This window comes from Dendroctonus ponderosae, unplaced genomic scaffold (assembly GCF_020466585.1).
Source record: "Dendroctonus ponderosae isolate FM_Combo_2020 unplaced genomic scaffold, Dpon_F_20191213v2 Dpon_F_20191213_12, whole genome shotgun sequence".
NCBI classification, from domain to species: Eukaryota; Metazoa; Arthropoda; class Insecta; order Coleoptera; family Curculionidae; genus Dendroctonus; species Dendroctonus ponderosae.
Window position 1 is genome coordinate 3,178,070 of NW_026017316.1, and position 16,972 is coordinate 3,195,041.

General features: G+C 49.3%; 2 protein-coding genes across 2 annotated transcripts; both read left to right on the forward strand.

Annotated features, from left to right (window-relative positions):
- Positions 1–272: 272 nt before the first annotated feature.
- On the forward strand, positions 273–8,217 carry LOC109538759 (growth/differentiation factor 8). The gene is made up of 3 exons (XM_019906136.2): positions 273–1,502; positions 5,611–5,999; positions 6,810–8,217. The coding sequence occupies exons 1-3, from the start codon at positions 1,028–1,030 to the stop codon at positions 7,185–7,187; spliced, it is 1,242 nt and encodes a 413-aa protein (XP_019761695.1). The 5' UTR covers positions 273–1,027; the 3' UTR covers positions 7,188–8,217.
- A 3,478-nt stretch (positions 8,218–11,695) lies between these two features.
- On the forward strand, positions 11,696–16,966 carry LOC109538737 (inhibin beta chain). Its single transcript, XM_048663028.1, has 5 exons — positions 11,696–13,110; positions 14,571–14,782; positions 15,446–15,737; positions 15,798–15,876; positions 15,930–16,966. The coding sequence occupies exons 1-5, from the start codon at positions 12,600–12,602 to the stop codon at positions 16,165–16,167; spliced, it is 1,332 nt and encodes a 443-aa protein (XP_048518985.1). The 5' UTR covers positions 11,696–12,599; the 3' UTR covers positions 16,168–16,966.
- Positions 16,967–16,972: the final 6 nt, after the last annotated feature.

A 16,972-nucleotide genomic window follows, 5' to 3' on the forward strand; every position in this document is an offset into this window, starting at 1 on the left:
CTGCTGGAGGGCCGCCACATGTCATTATTGTGATCCGTCCCTGGCAGCGATTTTTCTCAAGAGAACCGCACCATTTGATCACGTCAAGCAGCTTTCTATCTCGCATAAATCTGGTTCGGGATCGTGGGTGTTCGATCTTGTCAATTTTTTTGTTTCGTTCTTTGGGCTTTCGACTCGACTGGCCAAAATCGAATCGCCACACCCCAGCTCCACTGCTGCCCATCACTTTGTTCATCATCAGACCGACACACTGAACTAGCCGGCAACAGGGCATAGTTTTTTGCGAAACCGTTGCACAGGTGTTTCTGGCACCCAAAAAATGTAGACTTTCAGGTTCCACCATGAATGTTCGCTGTTTTTTTTTGCCTCGGACAAGTTTCGGTGTTCATTTTTCGCTCACCACCTCGCTCAAGGATGGCCACATTTGCTAGCACGTGTCTTCTCGTATGCAAAACCACTCGCCGCAAAAAATGTGCGGCCTGCAGGTGTGCAGTTGCGTAACAATTTTGCCAAAAAAGTGACTTTGTTCGTGTTAATGAGCCGCAGTGTTGCCCGACCGCATCTGGATAGAATGGCAGGCGGCATGGATGTGGCAACGGCAGAAAGCGGACAGTGACGAATTGGCCTGGTAGCAACACCTGGGGAGCGTGAAAGCTCAAAAAAGCGCGATGCCCGCGTCTCCGTCGTCGCGATACATCCAGCCAATCGCGTGCAAGAGCTTTACACACATATATAGGGTCACTTTAGCGTACATTTTTCAGTACGCTCGCTAATACACACTCAAATCGTGATCAACACTAAATAGAGAGGCGAGCGGTTGGCGCGCGACTTTCGAAAGCCCCCAGCGCACTGAATCGCATGTGACTTTCCGAATTTTCTCCCAAATTTCCGGACTTGCGACGCGTTGTGCGAGCATGCAACGTACCAACGGCCGCCCCAGTGCCAAATGAGAGTTGAGAGAACTTTGCGCCCCCTTTGAACTCTGCTGTTCGCCGCCACACGCAAAACGGTTGTGCTGCTGAAGAACATGTTGTCGCCCTTGCGCCCTTTCGCCCAATGCCGGCCCCCAGCCGCCCTCAAGTTCTTTCTGATCATTTCCGCGCTCCCGTTCACGATAGACGGCGCCAAGTCCGCCAGCGGCTACAGCCACCAGGTCCAGCCCCAGGACGAGCCGCTCTCCACCAGCCTCTTCGACATGGCCTACCCCTCGATGCCGGCCTCGCCGCCCACCTCGACCTGCAGCTTGTGCAAGAGGCGCGAAGAGCTCAAAGTGCGCAACCTGGCCATCATCAAGGAGGAGATCCTCAAGCGGATGGGCTTCAGCCAGCCGCCCAACATCACGGGGAAGGTGCTGCCGCAGGTGCCTTCTCACTATATGGCCAAGATTGAGGAGGAGCACGGCATGCAGGGCGACCAGCCCTACAAGACCGGCCTCACCTACACCGAGGAGGACGACGAGTACCATGTCCGCACTCAGAAGGTGCTCACCTGGGCCGAAACCCGTAAGTAACCGTTCGACTTTCTTCCTTCAAAGTTAGGAGTTAAGGGCCTGCTCGCACACGCATTTTTCGACTTGCCACCAAGTAAACGCAGTCGTTGCAGCACGTCCATGAACCTGGGCCGTTCGTTCAATAAAAGCGAACGATTATCGCGAAATAAACGTCCCTTTTAGTGTTTGTTGTCTTCCGAAATGCAGTCGCCGAATAGGGGCCACTCGCGCCATTTCCACGCTATAAAAGCGCACTCAAACGCTGCAGCTTTCGGCTGCAAATCCATCATCGGGCGCCAGCAAAATGCACCCATTAAAAGTTTGCGGCAAAATGACTGGAGGCGCGCTACCACAACCGGCAAAGAACCACCAAAGGTACTTATTGGGGTTCTGGAGTCTGAGAGGTTTTTGCTCACAGATCGTGCGTGTGTGTGTGTGTGTGTGTCCCTCCGGTTTGCTGGAAACAAGGCTGCGATTGTTGAATGGAAATCGAGTCAAGGACAAGCCCGCTTGGATATTGCACGCATAATGGGGTAAATAATGATTTCGCGTTGCTGCTTCGAAGCCTTCAGCATCGGCAACAAGTTACGGCTTCTGGAGTGCGCTCAGTGGCTTCAGTTAAGCCCCAGCAGGCCGGCAAATCCCCATCAGCATCGCACGTGCGCCTATTAAGGTGCGAACAATACAATAGACAACTGCCTGTGACAGACTACTATTAGTAAGCCGGCTCGAAAGTCTAGGCCAAATCAATTGATCAATGATAGGTGTCTAGCGGGCCGTCTGATTGTTTTGCATTTGACCCAGTGGCGCAGCAGGCGCAGCAAGCGCGGCACTTTTCGGCCAAGAGGGCCCACACGACCGCCTGCCGACCGGCCGCACTTCTCCCTTCAGAGTGTTGACTACCGGCGCAATTCGGAGCCAAACTGAGGCCAGAACAGAGCGATGGAGCGGGGCGGGCGACGCTGGTTTGTTGGGCGGACGCCACTGGGTTTCGGCCAATTAACGAGCACCGTTTGACCCCGGCGGCCGATCAAATTTTACGTTTGCCGAAAAGCGCCCAATCAAATGTCGATTAATATCGATTCAACGGCTTTAGCCCAGTAGCTTCGAGTAGCTTGGCAACGTGGCGCGGCATCATATCTTGGTCAGTAGTGACCTTGGTGTCGGCCTGCACTGACCCAAACACTGACCTTTCCTGCCGAACGCAAAAAGATGACCAATTGACAACAATCATCATTATGGTTGTTGCAACAGCATCAAATCGCCGTCGTCGTCGTTGGCCTCCTGATGATGCATGGCAGGAAAATGGAAACGTCGCGTTGGGATTGCGTCCCTACTAGGGCTGTACGGTTGGTTCAACTGATATCTGATCTGACTCAACTTTTAGTTTGCCACCGAATTCATCAGGTTTGCGCAAGTGGAAGGAATTCGTGCTTGTTTTGGTACAAAAACTACCAGAACTCTTTTCAGTTGGCAGCTGGAATATTTTCTGCTCCTGTTTGCAAATTCTTGTAGCATTCATAGGTTTTGCCCAAAAAAAAATATTTCTGTTTGCTTGCTATTTAAAAGATTTAAACCTTTCCTGAAGCGTCGCAGTTAGTTAGCGATAACGTTATTTTCTAATAAATGAATTGTCAAGCGTCCGAATTGCGTTCAGCAGAAATCTCAAGTATGGCCCTGGCGTAGGAACAAATTCACAGCGATCTTTATTAAAAACCATCGAAGCATTCTTGCGATGTTTCCAAAAAGATCATTTTTCCAAGAACTTTGGCCATCAATAACAGAGGAACGATACATTTTTCCTTGGTGAAAGTTTGTTCAGATCGTGTGCTTATGACCCAAAAAATACAGGGTGTCTCACGGTCAGCGTCCATTAGAATATTGCAAAGCCGACAAAAATCAAGTTCCGGATGGATTTTTCTGAAACTTACCACGTCTATAGGGTCAAGATGGTAAAAGATGCCTGCTTGTTTTACGCTGGGAGGATTACTAGCTTATACTAGGTTACATTTCGATTTTCGTCTACAAAAATGCGATATTAGCGCTCAAATGTATCTAAAGTTTGCCTAAGGTATAACAATTCTAAATATTCTTCGACTTCGACTAGCGAAAAAAATTCCTGGATGGTCCATAAATTCGGCCAAAAACAACTTGCAAACTTTTGACATTTGTTTTCCCAAAACCATCGCATGCAATCGTGTTTTAGGTATCAACAATTCATAACTCCACATGCAAAATTCCCCCTAAGATGCAGAATAATGGGGGTGTTGGTAAAAGTTTGACCATCTTTCCTAATGACGCATTATTTGCTTCTTTCGGGCACTCAACACAATTAACAGTGGTGTTGCCATAGTGATTTTTTTAATAAAACTAAAATATATACACAAAGTAAAAATGAATAAGCTGAAAATACCTAAATATTCTAGACCGACCCAAATTGAATGAATCTGCACGAACCCAAACCCAAGGAAACAATTGTGCTAAAAACTTAATTATTTTATTTATAAAAAAATTTATCCTAAAAACGGTGATTTTCCTGAAATGTTGTGAGTGGTTTTCGGCTTGTTTGATGGACCATCCCGAAATTTAAGGAAAAACAAGAAAAAACTGAACAGTCTGTTGTGACAGTGACTCAAACGACACAATCACCTTAATTGTGATTAGAAACTGATAAATTTGCAAACAGATAAAACAGAGTGGGCTAACTTTGCTTCAGTCGCTTTTAACCAAAATTGCACATTAAATTTATACACATTGTGTTAACGAAAAACAGTTTCCCCTTCTCTTGAAGTGCTTTCCTAGATTTGGGGTTTTCCCACAGGTTTTCACATCAGAAATTGGCATTTTGCGCGTGCTTTACTCTGGGAAATGCATACTTTTTATTGAATGTTTGCCTGCTATGTGGACGAAATCGATTCGAATCGTACAACCCTAGTGGCCACCAGTGCAGCGCTCGAGGGGCCCATTTGGGGGCTGAAGGCGCGCAGCTCTGATCTGGAGGGTCCGATTTGATGAAGTGCGACCCTGCTTCGACCGGCACCGAATACAAATTAGCCGCAAGTGTTTGGCCATCCGAAGAGCGCTTATTTCGAGTTTAGTGTCGTTTTTGCAAAGTCCATTATGCGCTTATAAATAAGCAAGCTGCAGGACGGCGAACGGGCGTTTGTGTGTGGCAGGACGAGCCATAAAGTCGTCTTAAGTCTTGGCGTTTAATGGCGTTCGTTTGGTGGTCGAAACGGGCACTTTGGGAGGTCCAAACGAACGAACGAACGACCGACTTTCGAAAGCCGAAAGGCGGCAAAAAGCGCGCCAGTGGCGACGCCGCAGGGAGTTCGCGGCAAGGAAGCGTCCAATTGACCCAGAGGAGGCCGTTGTGCCCCGAAATAACGAAATAAAAGAAAAACAAACTCGTTACTTATATAATTGCAAATAAAGGATTTGAACCGGGTACCGGATGCGCTCGAATTTAGGCGGTACCACTACACACAGGCCTGCGGTCCCACAGTGTTGCATTTGAAAATCGTGCAATTTATAGGTCATTTGCACTTCGGCGTTGACCTTTGCAGAACGCGAATAACTCAAATTTATTGCCCGGCTTTAACTGCTCGCAATTGCTCCTTGCACCACTTGCTTTCGACTCCAAGCGGGACCATTCCGCTTGGTGCTTTATGCGAACATCGAGGAACGCATTCTTTGCCACATTTAATGTTTCAATTGATAGGCACAACATCTGCTTGGAAGTCGAGCCAAAAGGGCCGCAACGGCACGCAACTCTTCGGACGTGAGCCCTTATCAGATCGGCACAGTTTATTGGGGGGAAACGATCGGGTCTTGGGCGAAATTGATTCAGTCAGAAGCAGTCGAAAAGACGGTTTTAAGAATTTAAGAGCCGGTTACAAAACAGTACTGGTGTGGCGTTATCGATGCCTAAACTGCCAAATCGCAGGAACTTATCGAATTCCGTGCATGCGACTCGATACCGCTCTTGGTCGGTCCCTTGGTAACAACAGTGCGATAATTGCGCCAACAATTAACCACACTTGGTGGCTAATTAGCATGGATTTCGCTCAACTTCCCCAGCGCCAACCAGTGATTGGGAAATTTAGAAAATTCGGTTTCAGATCCGCGAATGAGGCACATGAGTTGGAAAGTGAACGACGTGCTGCACTTTCCCTTCTCAGACAGCATCACCAAGTTCCACGTGGCCAACGCCACATTGAACTTCTTCGTCCGGGGCGGATCGGAGCGCATGGCTGGGCCTCACGACGTCCTGATCGACATCTACAAGGTGGTGAAGTTTGGCGACCATTCGGAGCCGCCCGAACTGGTGCGGGTCAAGAGCTGGAAGGAGCCGTGGCTGCCCGGACGGGGCAAATGGATCCAGACCGACTTTACGGCCACAGTCGGCGAATGGTTCAAAAATGGCAAGGAGAACTTCGGGTTCGTCATCAATGCGACCGTCAATGGCAAGAAGTTGGCCGTGACGGACTTCAACTCCGAGAAATCAAAGGTGAGTTCGGAATGGTGTCGTCGTATGGTTGGTTGGTTGGTTGGTTGGCTATTATTAACAGCTCCGTATCGGCGGCGAGAAGATGCACAGGCTATTTAAATGTATAAAGGACACCGATAAGCCGTCTTATCGGCCATGCCGAGATGCTGTAAACATAAAAATCTCCTATAACTGACTAATTGATATTGACACGGTTTCTGAGTGGAATCGGTTTTTTCGGCAACAGCCGTTTCGCCCTCCTTGCAACTTTGCATGGGTGTCAAAGGGGCAAGCAAAGCAACCGGCCACAAACGGGAACACGACCAGAATAGATAGAGATAAGAACCGAATCGGCCGCATATTTCCAAATCGCAGTCACAATAAAGGCGTCTGTGCTGTTGCAAAGTGCACTCTTTTATCGCAGCAAAAATGCGTCCGAACGTCGCCTCTGGATAGAAGGCGAACGTGATTTTCCCATGTACTTTTGTACCGTCTTTGTTCCGCTCACTTAATGAGTGGTGCAGTGAAGACTTGAGAACTACGTTCTTCATAGGAAAACGTTTGCCAGCCACCCTCTCGCTATCGCATAGACTTTTCCAAAGTAAAAGTTCCAGGCAAAAGCCAACCGAAAAGTGGTCGCCGTTGACATTTGACCGGGCGAACCCGATAACTTTTACGTAATTAATTTGGGCGAATTTGGGTTAATCGCATGGGCGACGTCACTGGGCCACGTTCAGCGATAGCTGAGCGGTACCGCGCCAAAGTGTTGGTGTTGCCAGAAAGCAGCCAGACCAGGCTTTCTCACTTTCTTGTTCCCATTGGCATTTCCAGGCTCCCTACGTGGAAACGGCGGTGATGGAGCCAAAGCGACGCAAGCGGCGCAACTCCGGGCTGAACTGCGACGAAAAGGCCAACGAGCCGCTGTGCTGCCGCTACAGCTTCTACGTGGACTTTGTGGAGATCGGGCTCGACTTTATCGTGGCCCCCAAGCGGTACGATGCTCACATGTGCTCGGGGGAGTGTCCCTACCTGACGCTGCAGAAGTACCCGCACACGCACTTGCTGAAAATGGCGCAGCCGAACTCAGCGGCGCCGTGCTGCGCCCCCCGCAAAATGTCCGCGATTTCCATGCTCTACTTCGACGACAAACTCAACCTGGTGCTCAGCAGCCTGCCCGGCATGGTGGTGGATCGCTGCGGATGCTCATAATGACCACGTATTTTCGATAGTATTTCCGGAACTGGTATACCATTTTACTTAATTTCGTATTAGTGTACCGGGTGTGTCACGGCATGTTCAGTGCCACTCGCTCGATTTGCTAATTGGCCTCCAGTTCCCTGATTATTAAGTCGACTCCGCACCACTCCACGAAACGGCACTGGATTTTGTGCGGACCCGGTATTGATACACATATAAATATATATATAAGGATGTTTGTTCTAATGTTATTTGTACAAATGTGATATATCTTAGGAGGTAAGTTGGTGGATGGCCGAGTCACCTTCGCGGCCTCGAGAATATTGACAGCGAATCGCCGGCTCTCCCAACAAAACTTTCAACGCTTATCAGGACTGATAAGTCTTTGCAGAATGGCCTGAGCTGGTCAATGTTCGCCGGAGGGGCGGCTGCGGCCCGCCCAGGGCGGTTTTCGGCCATTCAGTTTGTATTTTTCTATCGATATTTGGGGCGAGGATGCGGCCGAGCAGAGTTTTGACGAAATTTTTGTGATATTATCATGCCTTAGATGTTATTTGTCGGAAGGGGGAGCGGGAATTGTGATAACGAATCAAAATTTACTATTGATCGAATTGCGCCTATCGTTGTAAGGTTAAGTTAATCGTGTAAACGGAAGCTGATGAGATGATGAGAGTCTTTCTAGCCAGCCTCTGTCGATCCTTGTATGTACCTACGGGGCGGTCAACAACTGGCGCCCCCAAGCCCACGTACAGGATACGCGAACGAGTAAATATACATATATTAATACAAGCACATAGATCTCTAAAAGACCCCCTAGATTATTGTTAGATACCAATTTGTTTGTGAATCGGCCCTCGTTGGGGCAAAGCTCGAAGCTTTGGTAACTAATATTTAGTCCCTTTTCCCACACACTCGCTGGATTCGCATTTCGAGCCTTGTCTGCCAATCGGAGGGCCAGTGTCTCTTCGCTTATTACTGATGTACATTTTATTCTACTGTATGATGAGATTTTGCTAAATAAACTTGAAAACCCATGCGAACAGAGGCGTGTTTCTTTCCCACTCGCACAATCCACGGCGGCCATCAAGGGCCGCTGTGGATACGAGGGTTGAATGTTCTTCGAGGCCCAGATTAGCAGGGAAGCGCTTCGCCCCCGGGAATTGATAAGAGCTGTTTGCCGGTTCCTGAGTGCCGATAAGGGTTCTGAAAACACGGACAGGTTCTCCGGGCGGCTCAAATGAACAACGCGATACTGCCACGAAGACTTTGGCGCTCACGCGGCTCTTTAGAACGCGCTCTGACCTAGAAATCGGCGTCTGGAAACCGGCCCAGACATTATTGAGGCTCAGTTTTCGGGACTCCGCAATTATTGCACAGGCCAGTCCAGACGGCGACGCCACGTCACAGACGGCCAATTTCACCGAACCGAAGAAAAAAGCCCGGATAAGTGGACGCATAATCGCATCCAACAGTGGGTAATTTTCCAGAAGCTGCCTTTCCTTCCAGGCCCCCAGAGCTGGGAAAGAGGCGCATAATTGGCCGAGTAGACTGGCTGAAATTCGACCGTTTTAACTGATGCTAGGTCAGTACCACTGCAGGCGAACTCTGACATGGCCTTGCCAAATGGAAATTATTACAGTCTAGACCATCAATGGATCGGCAAAAGATTTAGCGCCTTTTTAATGTGCAACCGTTCGCCTCCAGTTCTTTGACATGAATCAATCAACGAAAAGTCTGGCCGGCTAATTATGCAGCAGCGGCAAGACACCCTCCAAGTGCCATTCCGTGCAGAAAGTTTGAATTACACCCTTCTGACCGGTGCAGGTGCAGTGAATCATCCATCTACTTGCTGGCAGTGCACTTTCGCACAACTATCGGCAAACCAGCCCAATCCTAGTCTGATGATGGCGCGCCCTCCAGCCGAAACTGGACAGACTTGCCACTAGTTTTGTGCCCGATTTTCACCTACTTTTAGTCGCAACAAAACTGCTTCATCAGAGCAGGCAACAAGCTGAAACTGAGCTTGAATCTGCCGATATTTTGAGTTTTTTTGTAGGCTGCAATAGTGAATTATTCGATCTCCACAGTTGCTCTCAATTAAACATTCAGACTTGGGAAGTTTTTCAGCGACACAGTTATTTCCATATATAAATATTCGTTATTATCCCTTTATCGAGAGATGCAATCGCCCTATCTATTGGCTATGTCTTGGTGTGACCAGAATGCGTTGGCAGTGACTTTCTGATTTTTGGGAAGCATTTCAATTGAACGGTACCACAATTTGGCGATTTACATGGGGTTTGAAGTGTGGCAACTTCGGTTCGAGGGCCACATTTGCATGTTGGTTGGGCGAAAGGTGGCAGGTTCTCCATTACAGGAAACAGCCGAAAACTCCTCAATCTAATAATCTGCATGTCCTTACGCAACTGTGCCTATACCTATATAGCGTTACGCATCCAATTTTCCAGAAATGAAGGGTTGAGGTGTAACGAAAGCCGGGCGCGGGGCCGTTTCGCCGTTTTGAGTTACCCAGTGGAAGGGTCCTTTGGGGGCAAGAGCAATCAACGGATAGCGTTTCATCATCAGGGCGCGCGTCCAAGACAACTTGAGCGAATATTTTTCGATAAAATCAAGCGACCTCCTCGGTGGGGCCTCTAGAAATTGCCTAGCCAACTAGACGACCACTGCTAGAGACATCTACTAGAGAGCTGAATTCGGCGTCTTTGCTTCGCGTTCGCCATCGTCCACTGCTTAGAGTTCGCGTTTTTCGCACAGTTCGTCCGCTAGTTTCAGAAAACTTCTTCAATACCGAATGCAAGGAACGAAGGCCTATGCCTGAAGGGCTGTTTATCGCAGTCGAGTACTGCTGTCTCACCTGTTATTCAGCTAACAGGTGAGCTGATTTGAAAGAAATTTTGGAACTTTATCACGTGCAAGAGAAACAAACCACCTCCCAGAATACCCGTACAAAAATATTGAAAGGTAAATTGCCCAACAAGTTGTGTGTCCCGCTAACGAGAACAAGTTATGAAAACGGTCGTAAAGTTGGTTTGGTTCTCTCGAAAGTGTGACATCAAAGCAGGCCGCTGATTGGGTGACATGATTTCTCGGCAAATAAATCTGAGCGCCGGGTTTACAACTTAATTCTCACCATCGGCTTATCGTCGTCTTCTCTTGCTCGGTGGGTCGCACCTGAAGAATCCGTGTGCGGTCCCGAACCGGCCCGCTCGGACTCTTTTCACCAGCAGTCGCATTCCGCCCGTCTCCTGTTTCCCCAGCTCCTGCCATTGGACGCGACTCCCTACTGAGCGTCCAGGGATTAACTGAGTCGGGCACTTGGTCTGGATTTCCGGTTAGAAGCGCCTCCTTTCTGGTTAACAACCCGATCAGCGCCTTGATCGGTCAGGGCAGCGATCGCTGGCGCCTTTGGGCACGACCCAGGCGGCCTAATTAGCATATACAGGGTGGCGCGACGTGGCGGGGCCCGCATGAATTGATGACCACCCGAAGACTTCCAAGATGACACTTTCATGGTCGCGCTGATAAGCCGTGAGAACCGAAACCATCCAAGGAGCATTTCATTGCCGATTGCTCTGGTACCTGACTGTCATTTTGACAGCGACTTGCGCCTGTCATTTGCATAAGTCAGTGGTGGTGTCCTTTTAAGGGGGTTTGACCGGTTTCGGAGCGGGCGCCAATGCGAGCGTATCACACATTTAAATGGGCCGATTTTTCCACGTATCTGGCGCCTAACCAAACCTCCGATCGCCTTGCCTTAGATAGAACAGCCTGATGACATTCGAAAATTACAAGTTACAGTTATGAGCGAGCTTCAGACGCCGGTCATAACTTTGGTTCACAATATCGTTGTTAATGAAATATGTATGTTTGTGTGTGTGTGTGTGTGTGCTGCTTATATGGGATTACACAATGGCTGTGCCATTGCTACAGAGTGGACACGTTTTCTATCGTTGGTAGTCAGCGAATTCTTCGACGAAAAATCGAATAAACTGCAGGACTTTCACTCAGTACCGAGCCTCGCACGCCGGGAGTTCGAGCCGCTATGGACCGATCAAAGCATGCCGAGTGCCGCGTGGCAGCACCACTTTTACATAAATTAAATCGAAAACGGCGCCCACCAATCGAAAACAGACGCATTTCCATAACATTTGTATTACATAGTATGTGGCCCATTAATATTAAGTGCCAACAAGTAGGCGCATTCCATTGCGCCCTCCTGTCTCTGTCAAAAATGAGAGTTGTCAGTCATTGTCAAATGAGGCCAATCGACATTCAACCTGGCATCTAGAATTAGACAAGAAGAAAATGTGTTTAGTTGAGCAGAAGATCTGTCCAAAGCCATGTCATTGAAAATCGGAAAAACCAATAAAAGGAAATGCGAAAAAACCATGGAACTTCAGTTGCTTTGCGGAAGACTAGATTCAATTGGAACTGATGGATGAATAGATTTAAAATTATTTAAAAATTTAATAAAATATTGACAGTTTAAAGCTGTAAGCAAATTTCGCCTTGTATTTCAAGATTTAATTGAATTTCTTGTGAAGGAACCAGGGGCTCAAGAAGCTTTTTGGGGACTTTTTTCTAAGGGTTTGGTCGGAAAAAAGTGTGATGGCCTTTTTTAGGCGTTAAAACTGAGAACATTCCAGTTTAGATTGTCGCATTTGAATCGAGTGAAACGCACACGGAAACATTGTAAAACGGCATTTTTACGGCCCCTAGATAAAAGCCAGCAGGCCGAGTTCTCGGTAGAATCGTAAACGTAAAATGGGCGGTTGCTCATTGTGGAATTTGGTTCCGATTTCTTAGGCTCATGGAGCGCAGCCAAGGGAAAAATGTACGACAAGAAACGTTTAATGTTTTCGGGCAGTTCGGGGGCACAAATTGGGCGCAAAGTAGGGACCGCGACTGTTCAGCGCCCAAACGCAATGTCCGAAAATCCAGAAAAATGCACGCGGATTCAAAAGTTCGAAACGCAAGAGTGGCATGCTCGAGAGCACGCCATTCAGTTGTTATTCAATCGTCGTGTGCAGCAAACGGCGGCGCGTCCTCGCGAAGACATTTTCGAAAAGACGCGCGGCGCTCTCCTCAACCGCTCAACGCGCTCTTCGCTTGTTTAAACAATTGAAGAGCAAGACCGCGATCCGATTGGTGCTCTGCTTGAATCCGGTGCGTTTCCAGTGGTGTTCATCAACATACAACAATGTTCTGGAAGATCGTCCCTCAGGCCGCCCTTGTTCTTGACGATTGTCGTGCCGCAGCGACCAGAAGACAGATGTTGAGGGGCCACACGCGATAAAACCATGTCCGCGACATTCCCGTAGTTAGGCAATGGAATAGCTAATTCAATTAGGAAATTCACAAATTCGTCTTCTTCGCGTTTTCTGCGTCATCTTCGCCCTCCAAATGGCTGTTGATCGCAACCGCTTGCAGCACGACAGCAAGAGTCCACTGGGCTGGACCTTGAGCGTGGCCTGCCTCTACTTGGTGCTGAGCACGGCGTCCGGCAGCCTGGCGAATGGGGAGCGGCTGCGGCACCACCACATGAAGAACCAGCTGGAAAAGACGGCCGTGCTGGAAGCGAGCTCGAAAATGCCGCTGTTGGGCTGTCCGAACTGTCTGTTTAAGCACGATCGCGACAGGGAGAAGCTGGAATCGGACAAGTTGCGACTGGAGGCCATCAAGAGGCAAATCCTGCAGAAGCTGGGCCTCAGAGCCAAACCGAACGTTACTCACAGTCTGCCCAAGGAGGTGGTGATGGCCACCCTGAGTCGGGCGGAAGACGGCGACTTTACGGGCGCGTTCGGTGAGAACCCGGACTTTCCGACCACCAGCGAGAAGAGCGGAAATTTGGACACAGTGGAAGCGGACGACTTTTACGGCAGAACCAGCGAAATCATCTCGTTCGCAGAACAAGGTTAGTTGCAGTAGCAGTACCTGGGTGGGAAAAATCAATTTGCCCACTTTCACCCCCCCAGTTTGCTCTATAAAGCGATGATAATTTATGGATCGCGTCTATAAATAACCGAAAGTCGACTGAACGCTATCGGGGCGGCTTTTATTTATTTAATTACGGCAATTAATTGGATTCGACTGCTAATCTGCAGGTGGAGGCGTTGCATAAGAGCTGGACTCTGATCGATGCGTGTCCTTCCAGTGCCGAAAACTCTCCCGATATTGAGTGCCGCCAACAATTCAAATTAATCGTTGGCATCACGCACATCATTTATAACTTATAATACAGTGTAGAATGGAAATCAGCCTCGATTCCTTATCACTGATGCTGTTGTCATCAATTAAGCCTCCACCTTGAAGCGTCCAGGTTCTGGCCAGATGTGAAGTGATGGAGGGAGACAATTACATCAGCATCATGATGATGCTGCTGCTGCTGCGTCTGTATTTACTCACGTGGTGGTCGAGTGTCTTCCGCCGAAATCCAGACGGTGGAGACGCCGCGTCGTTCTGGAGCCGACGCCATCGATCGCGCGTCGCCAGGCCGGCGTCGCGGCGTCGGCGGCCGCAAAATGTGCCGGCGCACGTGCGACCCACGTGGATCTCAGGTGAGAAGGCGGCGGTGACGTCGCCCCAACCATATGATGGCTATGCAGGTGCGGGATAGAGGAAGGCCATGATCCTGCATTACCTTCAACTAATTGCAACAGTCGGGTGGTCCGTGCCCTTGCGAAATTGCCGGCCGTCGCAAATCGAAAAGCTGCACTTTTTCGCGGCCACCCTGTGTATTATGTGCGGTTTTCGGCCGAAAGTTTCGCAACCGCAGGCTCTGCTGTTTCCATGCTGGAAAGCCGAACCGGAACGCCTTGACCCAGTGCGAGCCCTTTATTTCCTTTTTCTGGAATAAGCGCTTTTATCCGTTGCTTCGGCTTGGTCGGAAGGGTTGAATTTATCAAAAGGCGACTTTATCGACTGCTGCAAATATTTCTGCTTTTCCGATACGCGTCGTTCATAATTTAGCGCTGTGGCGACTAGACGATGCAAGATGGCCCGATAAGGGCTGGACTGCTCGGGGTGGCCCACTTTGCCCCAGCTCTTCTTCTGCAAAAAAGCCGATTGCATGAAACTCGCTCGCAATCCAAAGAGTCATTTAAGCCGGATAAATTGATGGAGCGTCGTCTGGAAACTTTGCCTAGAAGCAAGTGGAGTGCGCGATATTTATCGGTCCAAGGAGGCCTAATTGATGGAATATCCAGCTGCGGGCAGGCATTTGGAGCACGTTGGAACGCCGGAACAATGCGATTGAAACTGGTTTGCACGCAAAACCGAAAAGTTTGTCGGCTTACACTTTTCGCCTTTCCATTATGTAGATTATTTCTTTCGAATCCCTTGAGGAAACAATGTACCGATTGTGTTTGGTTGCAGGTTCATGGGTGAACCAGAACCGACTGCTGCAGTTCCAGGTGAGTCCAGAGGCGGGGAGCCAAATGGGCCAGGAGTTTCGAGTGCGCGAAGCCAGCTTATGGTTGAAGGCCGACCTGCTGAAGGCGCCCACCTCCAAGTGCCGCTCGACGGACATTTTCGTCTTTAAAATCATATCCAATCGGCTGCCCGAGTCCGTCACGCTCAGCTCCAAGGCAAGTTTCACTTCGTTCCTACCTACAAAAAAAAATCCCTACTTCCAATCTAGCGCAAGCGGACACTTGAAACTTTTACAGTCCATAGGAGACAGTTGGGGCTGAAAATACTGAAAATTTCGCCCAAATTGCCTTAATCCCTGATTTTTGGCGACTTGGAAAAGTTGACCCAAAAATTAGCATTTTTACCCAAAATCACCATTTGCTTCAAAAAATCCCTCCTTTCAATCGAGAACAAGCTGATCCTTGAAACTTGCACCGTCCATAGAAGGCAGTTGAGGCTCACTACTACTGAAAATGTTGCCTAAATCGCCTTAAAATTGGCATAAAAATGGGCGTTTCTAGCCAAAATCACCATTTGCTTCAAAAACTTTCTCTTTCCAATCGAGAACAAGCAGACACTTGAAACTTTCACCCTCCATAGAAGACAGTTGAATCTCAAAATGCTGACAATTTCGCCCAAATCGCCTTAACCCCTGATTTGTGCCGACTTGAAAAAGTTGGCACAAAATTGAGCGTTTTTACCCAAAATCACCCTTTGCTTCAAAAAATCGCTCCTTCCAATCTAGAGCAAGCAGACCCTTGAAACTTTGAAAGTTTCCCAACAACGTGCTGTGGAGGTGCGAAAGACCAAACAACCGACTAACCGTCGTTATTGTGCAGCAATTCGATCGTCTGACCGCTGAACCGATTGCGGTGCCGCTGGAAGAAGCGGCCAGCGGCTGGCAGAAGATCGACGTGACTCAAACGGTCAGCGAATGGCTGGGCGAACGCGCCAAAGACAAGCTGAGCCTGTTCGTGGACTGCAGCTGCTGCGCCCATTGGCGCATCCATCTCTTCAACGAAGAGAGCGACCAGCGGTCCAACCCCAACCGGCCCTTCCTGGTGATCCACACCGATCCCAGCACGGCCAAACGCGTGCGAAGGAGAGCGATAGACTGTTCCTTAGATTCAGGTGAGTTCCGCGAGGCCTCCGACCGCACACCGTAAACCGATCGGCCCTTTTCTCGCACAGGAAATCAATGCTGCAAGCAGCGATTTTACGTTAGTTTTAAGGCCCTGGGCTGGGAGGACTGGGTGATAGCGCCGCAAGGGTGAGTTGCATGCAGAGGGTGAGCCGAGAAAATGACCGCGTAGGTGCTTGCAGGTACTTTGCGAACTATTGCCGGGGCGACTGCGGCCAGCATCGCACGCCCGACACCTTCGTCACCTACCACACCCATGTGATTGAGGAGGTGCGCAAGACGCAGCACCTGTCGGGGATGACGCCCTGCTGTGCGCCCCTCAAGTTCTCCACCATGTCGCTGATCTACTACGGCCCCGAATCGACCATCATCAAGAGAGACTTGCCGAAAATGGTGGTGGAAGAGTGCGGATGCCCGTAGGAGCGCGTTCCTTCGTGCGAGTCGTGGTGCGTTTTGATCCTCGAGCGCGAAGCGCTGGATTCACCTGTGAATACTTGAAGTTGTCGCATTTTTGCCATTTTGGTTCAGTGGAGCGGCGCGCGATTTGTAAAGGTTGAGCGAATGGACATTCCACGCGGCCGCGCCACGCCCAACTAGTTCACGACCGAACATTCCGCCAATCTGGCATCTCCAGTAGGTATTTATCGAAAAAGAACTAAGCCTGTAAGTAAGTAAGAAGATTCTTTAGCATTGTGATCGACTTTGTTTTGTGATTATTGGCTGGCGCAGATCGTGCCACTTGCTTTACCATTAACTGTGATTTCTTTAGTAATACTTCTCTAGAGTTAAGTTTTCCGCTTGATTGTCGACGCTGGCACCACCAATACGGTCCCAGACGGTGCGCCTCAGCGCCGCCCACCACTCAGAACTCAATCGGGCGAGTGGTGGGCAGCACGGAGGGCAAACCAAGTGCCTGGATACCGACGCCAAACGTCACGTTCTAGCTCCAGACGCAGGGTAATTATGCTCAAGTGGTAGGGCCGGTTTGCCATCAGCAGACGACTTTTTAGGGGCGATTTACATTAGGGGCAGACGACATTTTAGATAGGCAACTAATTAATCGATTATTTCCAGCATTAAACCTCACCCTGAGGGTACGAGCACACCGGCGACCGAGCGAGTCCGAACGATTTTTTAGTGCTCGCTCGCAGTTACCGCTTGGGAAGTTAGAGATCATATTTTCCATGGATTCTCTGGCCATTGGAGACACCGGTAAGGAAGAGAT

Excerpts from the sequence above, each read along its gene's own strand:
- LOC109538737 (XM_048663028.1), top strand. The coding sequence starts at position 12,600 with ATGGCTGTTGATCGCAACCGCTTGCAGCACGACAGCAAGAGTCCACTG. Across the intron at positions 13,111-14,570 it reads CATCTCGTTCGCAGAACAAG|GTTCATGGGTGAACCAGAAC; the intron begins GTTAGTTGCAGT and ends GTTTGGTTGCAG. Across the intron at positions 15,877-15,929 it reads TGGGTGATAGCGCCGCAAGG|GTACTTTGCGAACTATTGCC; the intron begins GTGAGTTGCATG and ends AGGTGCTTGCAG.
- LOC109538759 (XM_019906136.2), top strand. The coding sequence starts at position 1,028 with ATGTTGTCGCCCTTGCGCCCTTTCGCCCAATGCCGGCCCCCAGCCGCC. Across the intron at positions 1,503-5,610 it reads GCTCACCTGGGCCGAAACCC|ATCCGCGAATGAGGCACATG; the intron begins GTAAGTAACCGT and ends ATTCGGTTTCAG. Across the intron at positions 6,000-6,809 it reads TCAACTCCGAGAAATCAAAG|GCTCCCTACGTGGAAACGGC; the intron begins GTGAGTTCGGAA and ends TGGCATTTCCAG.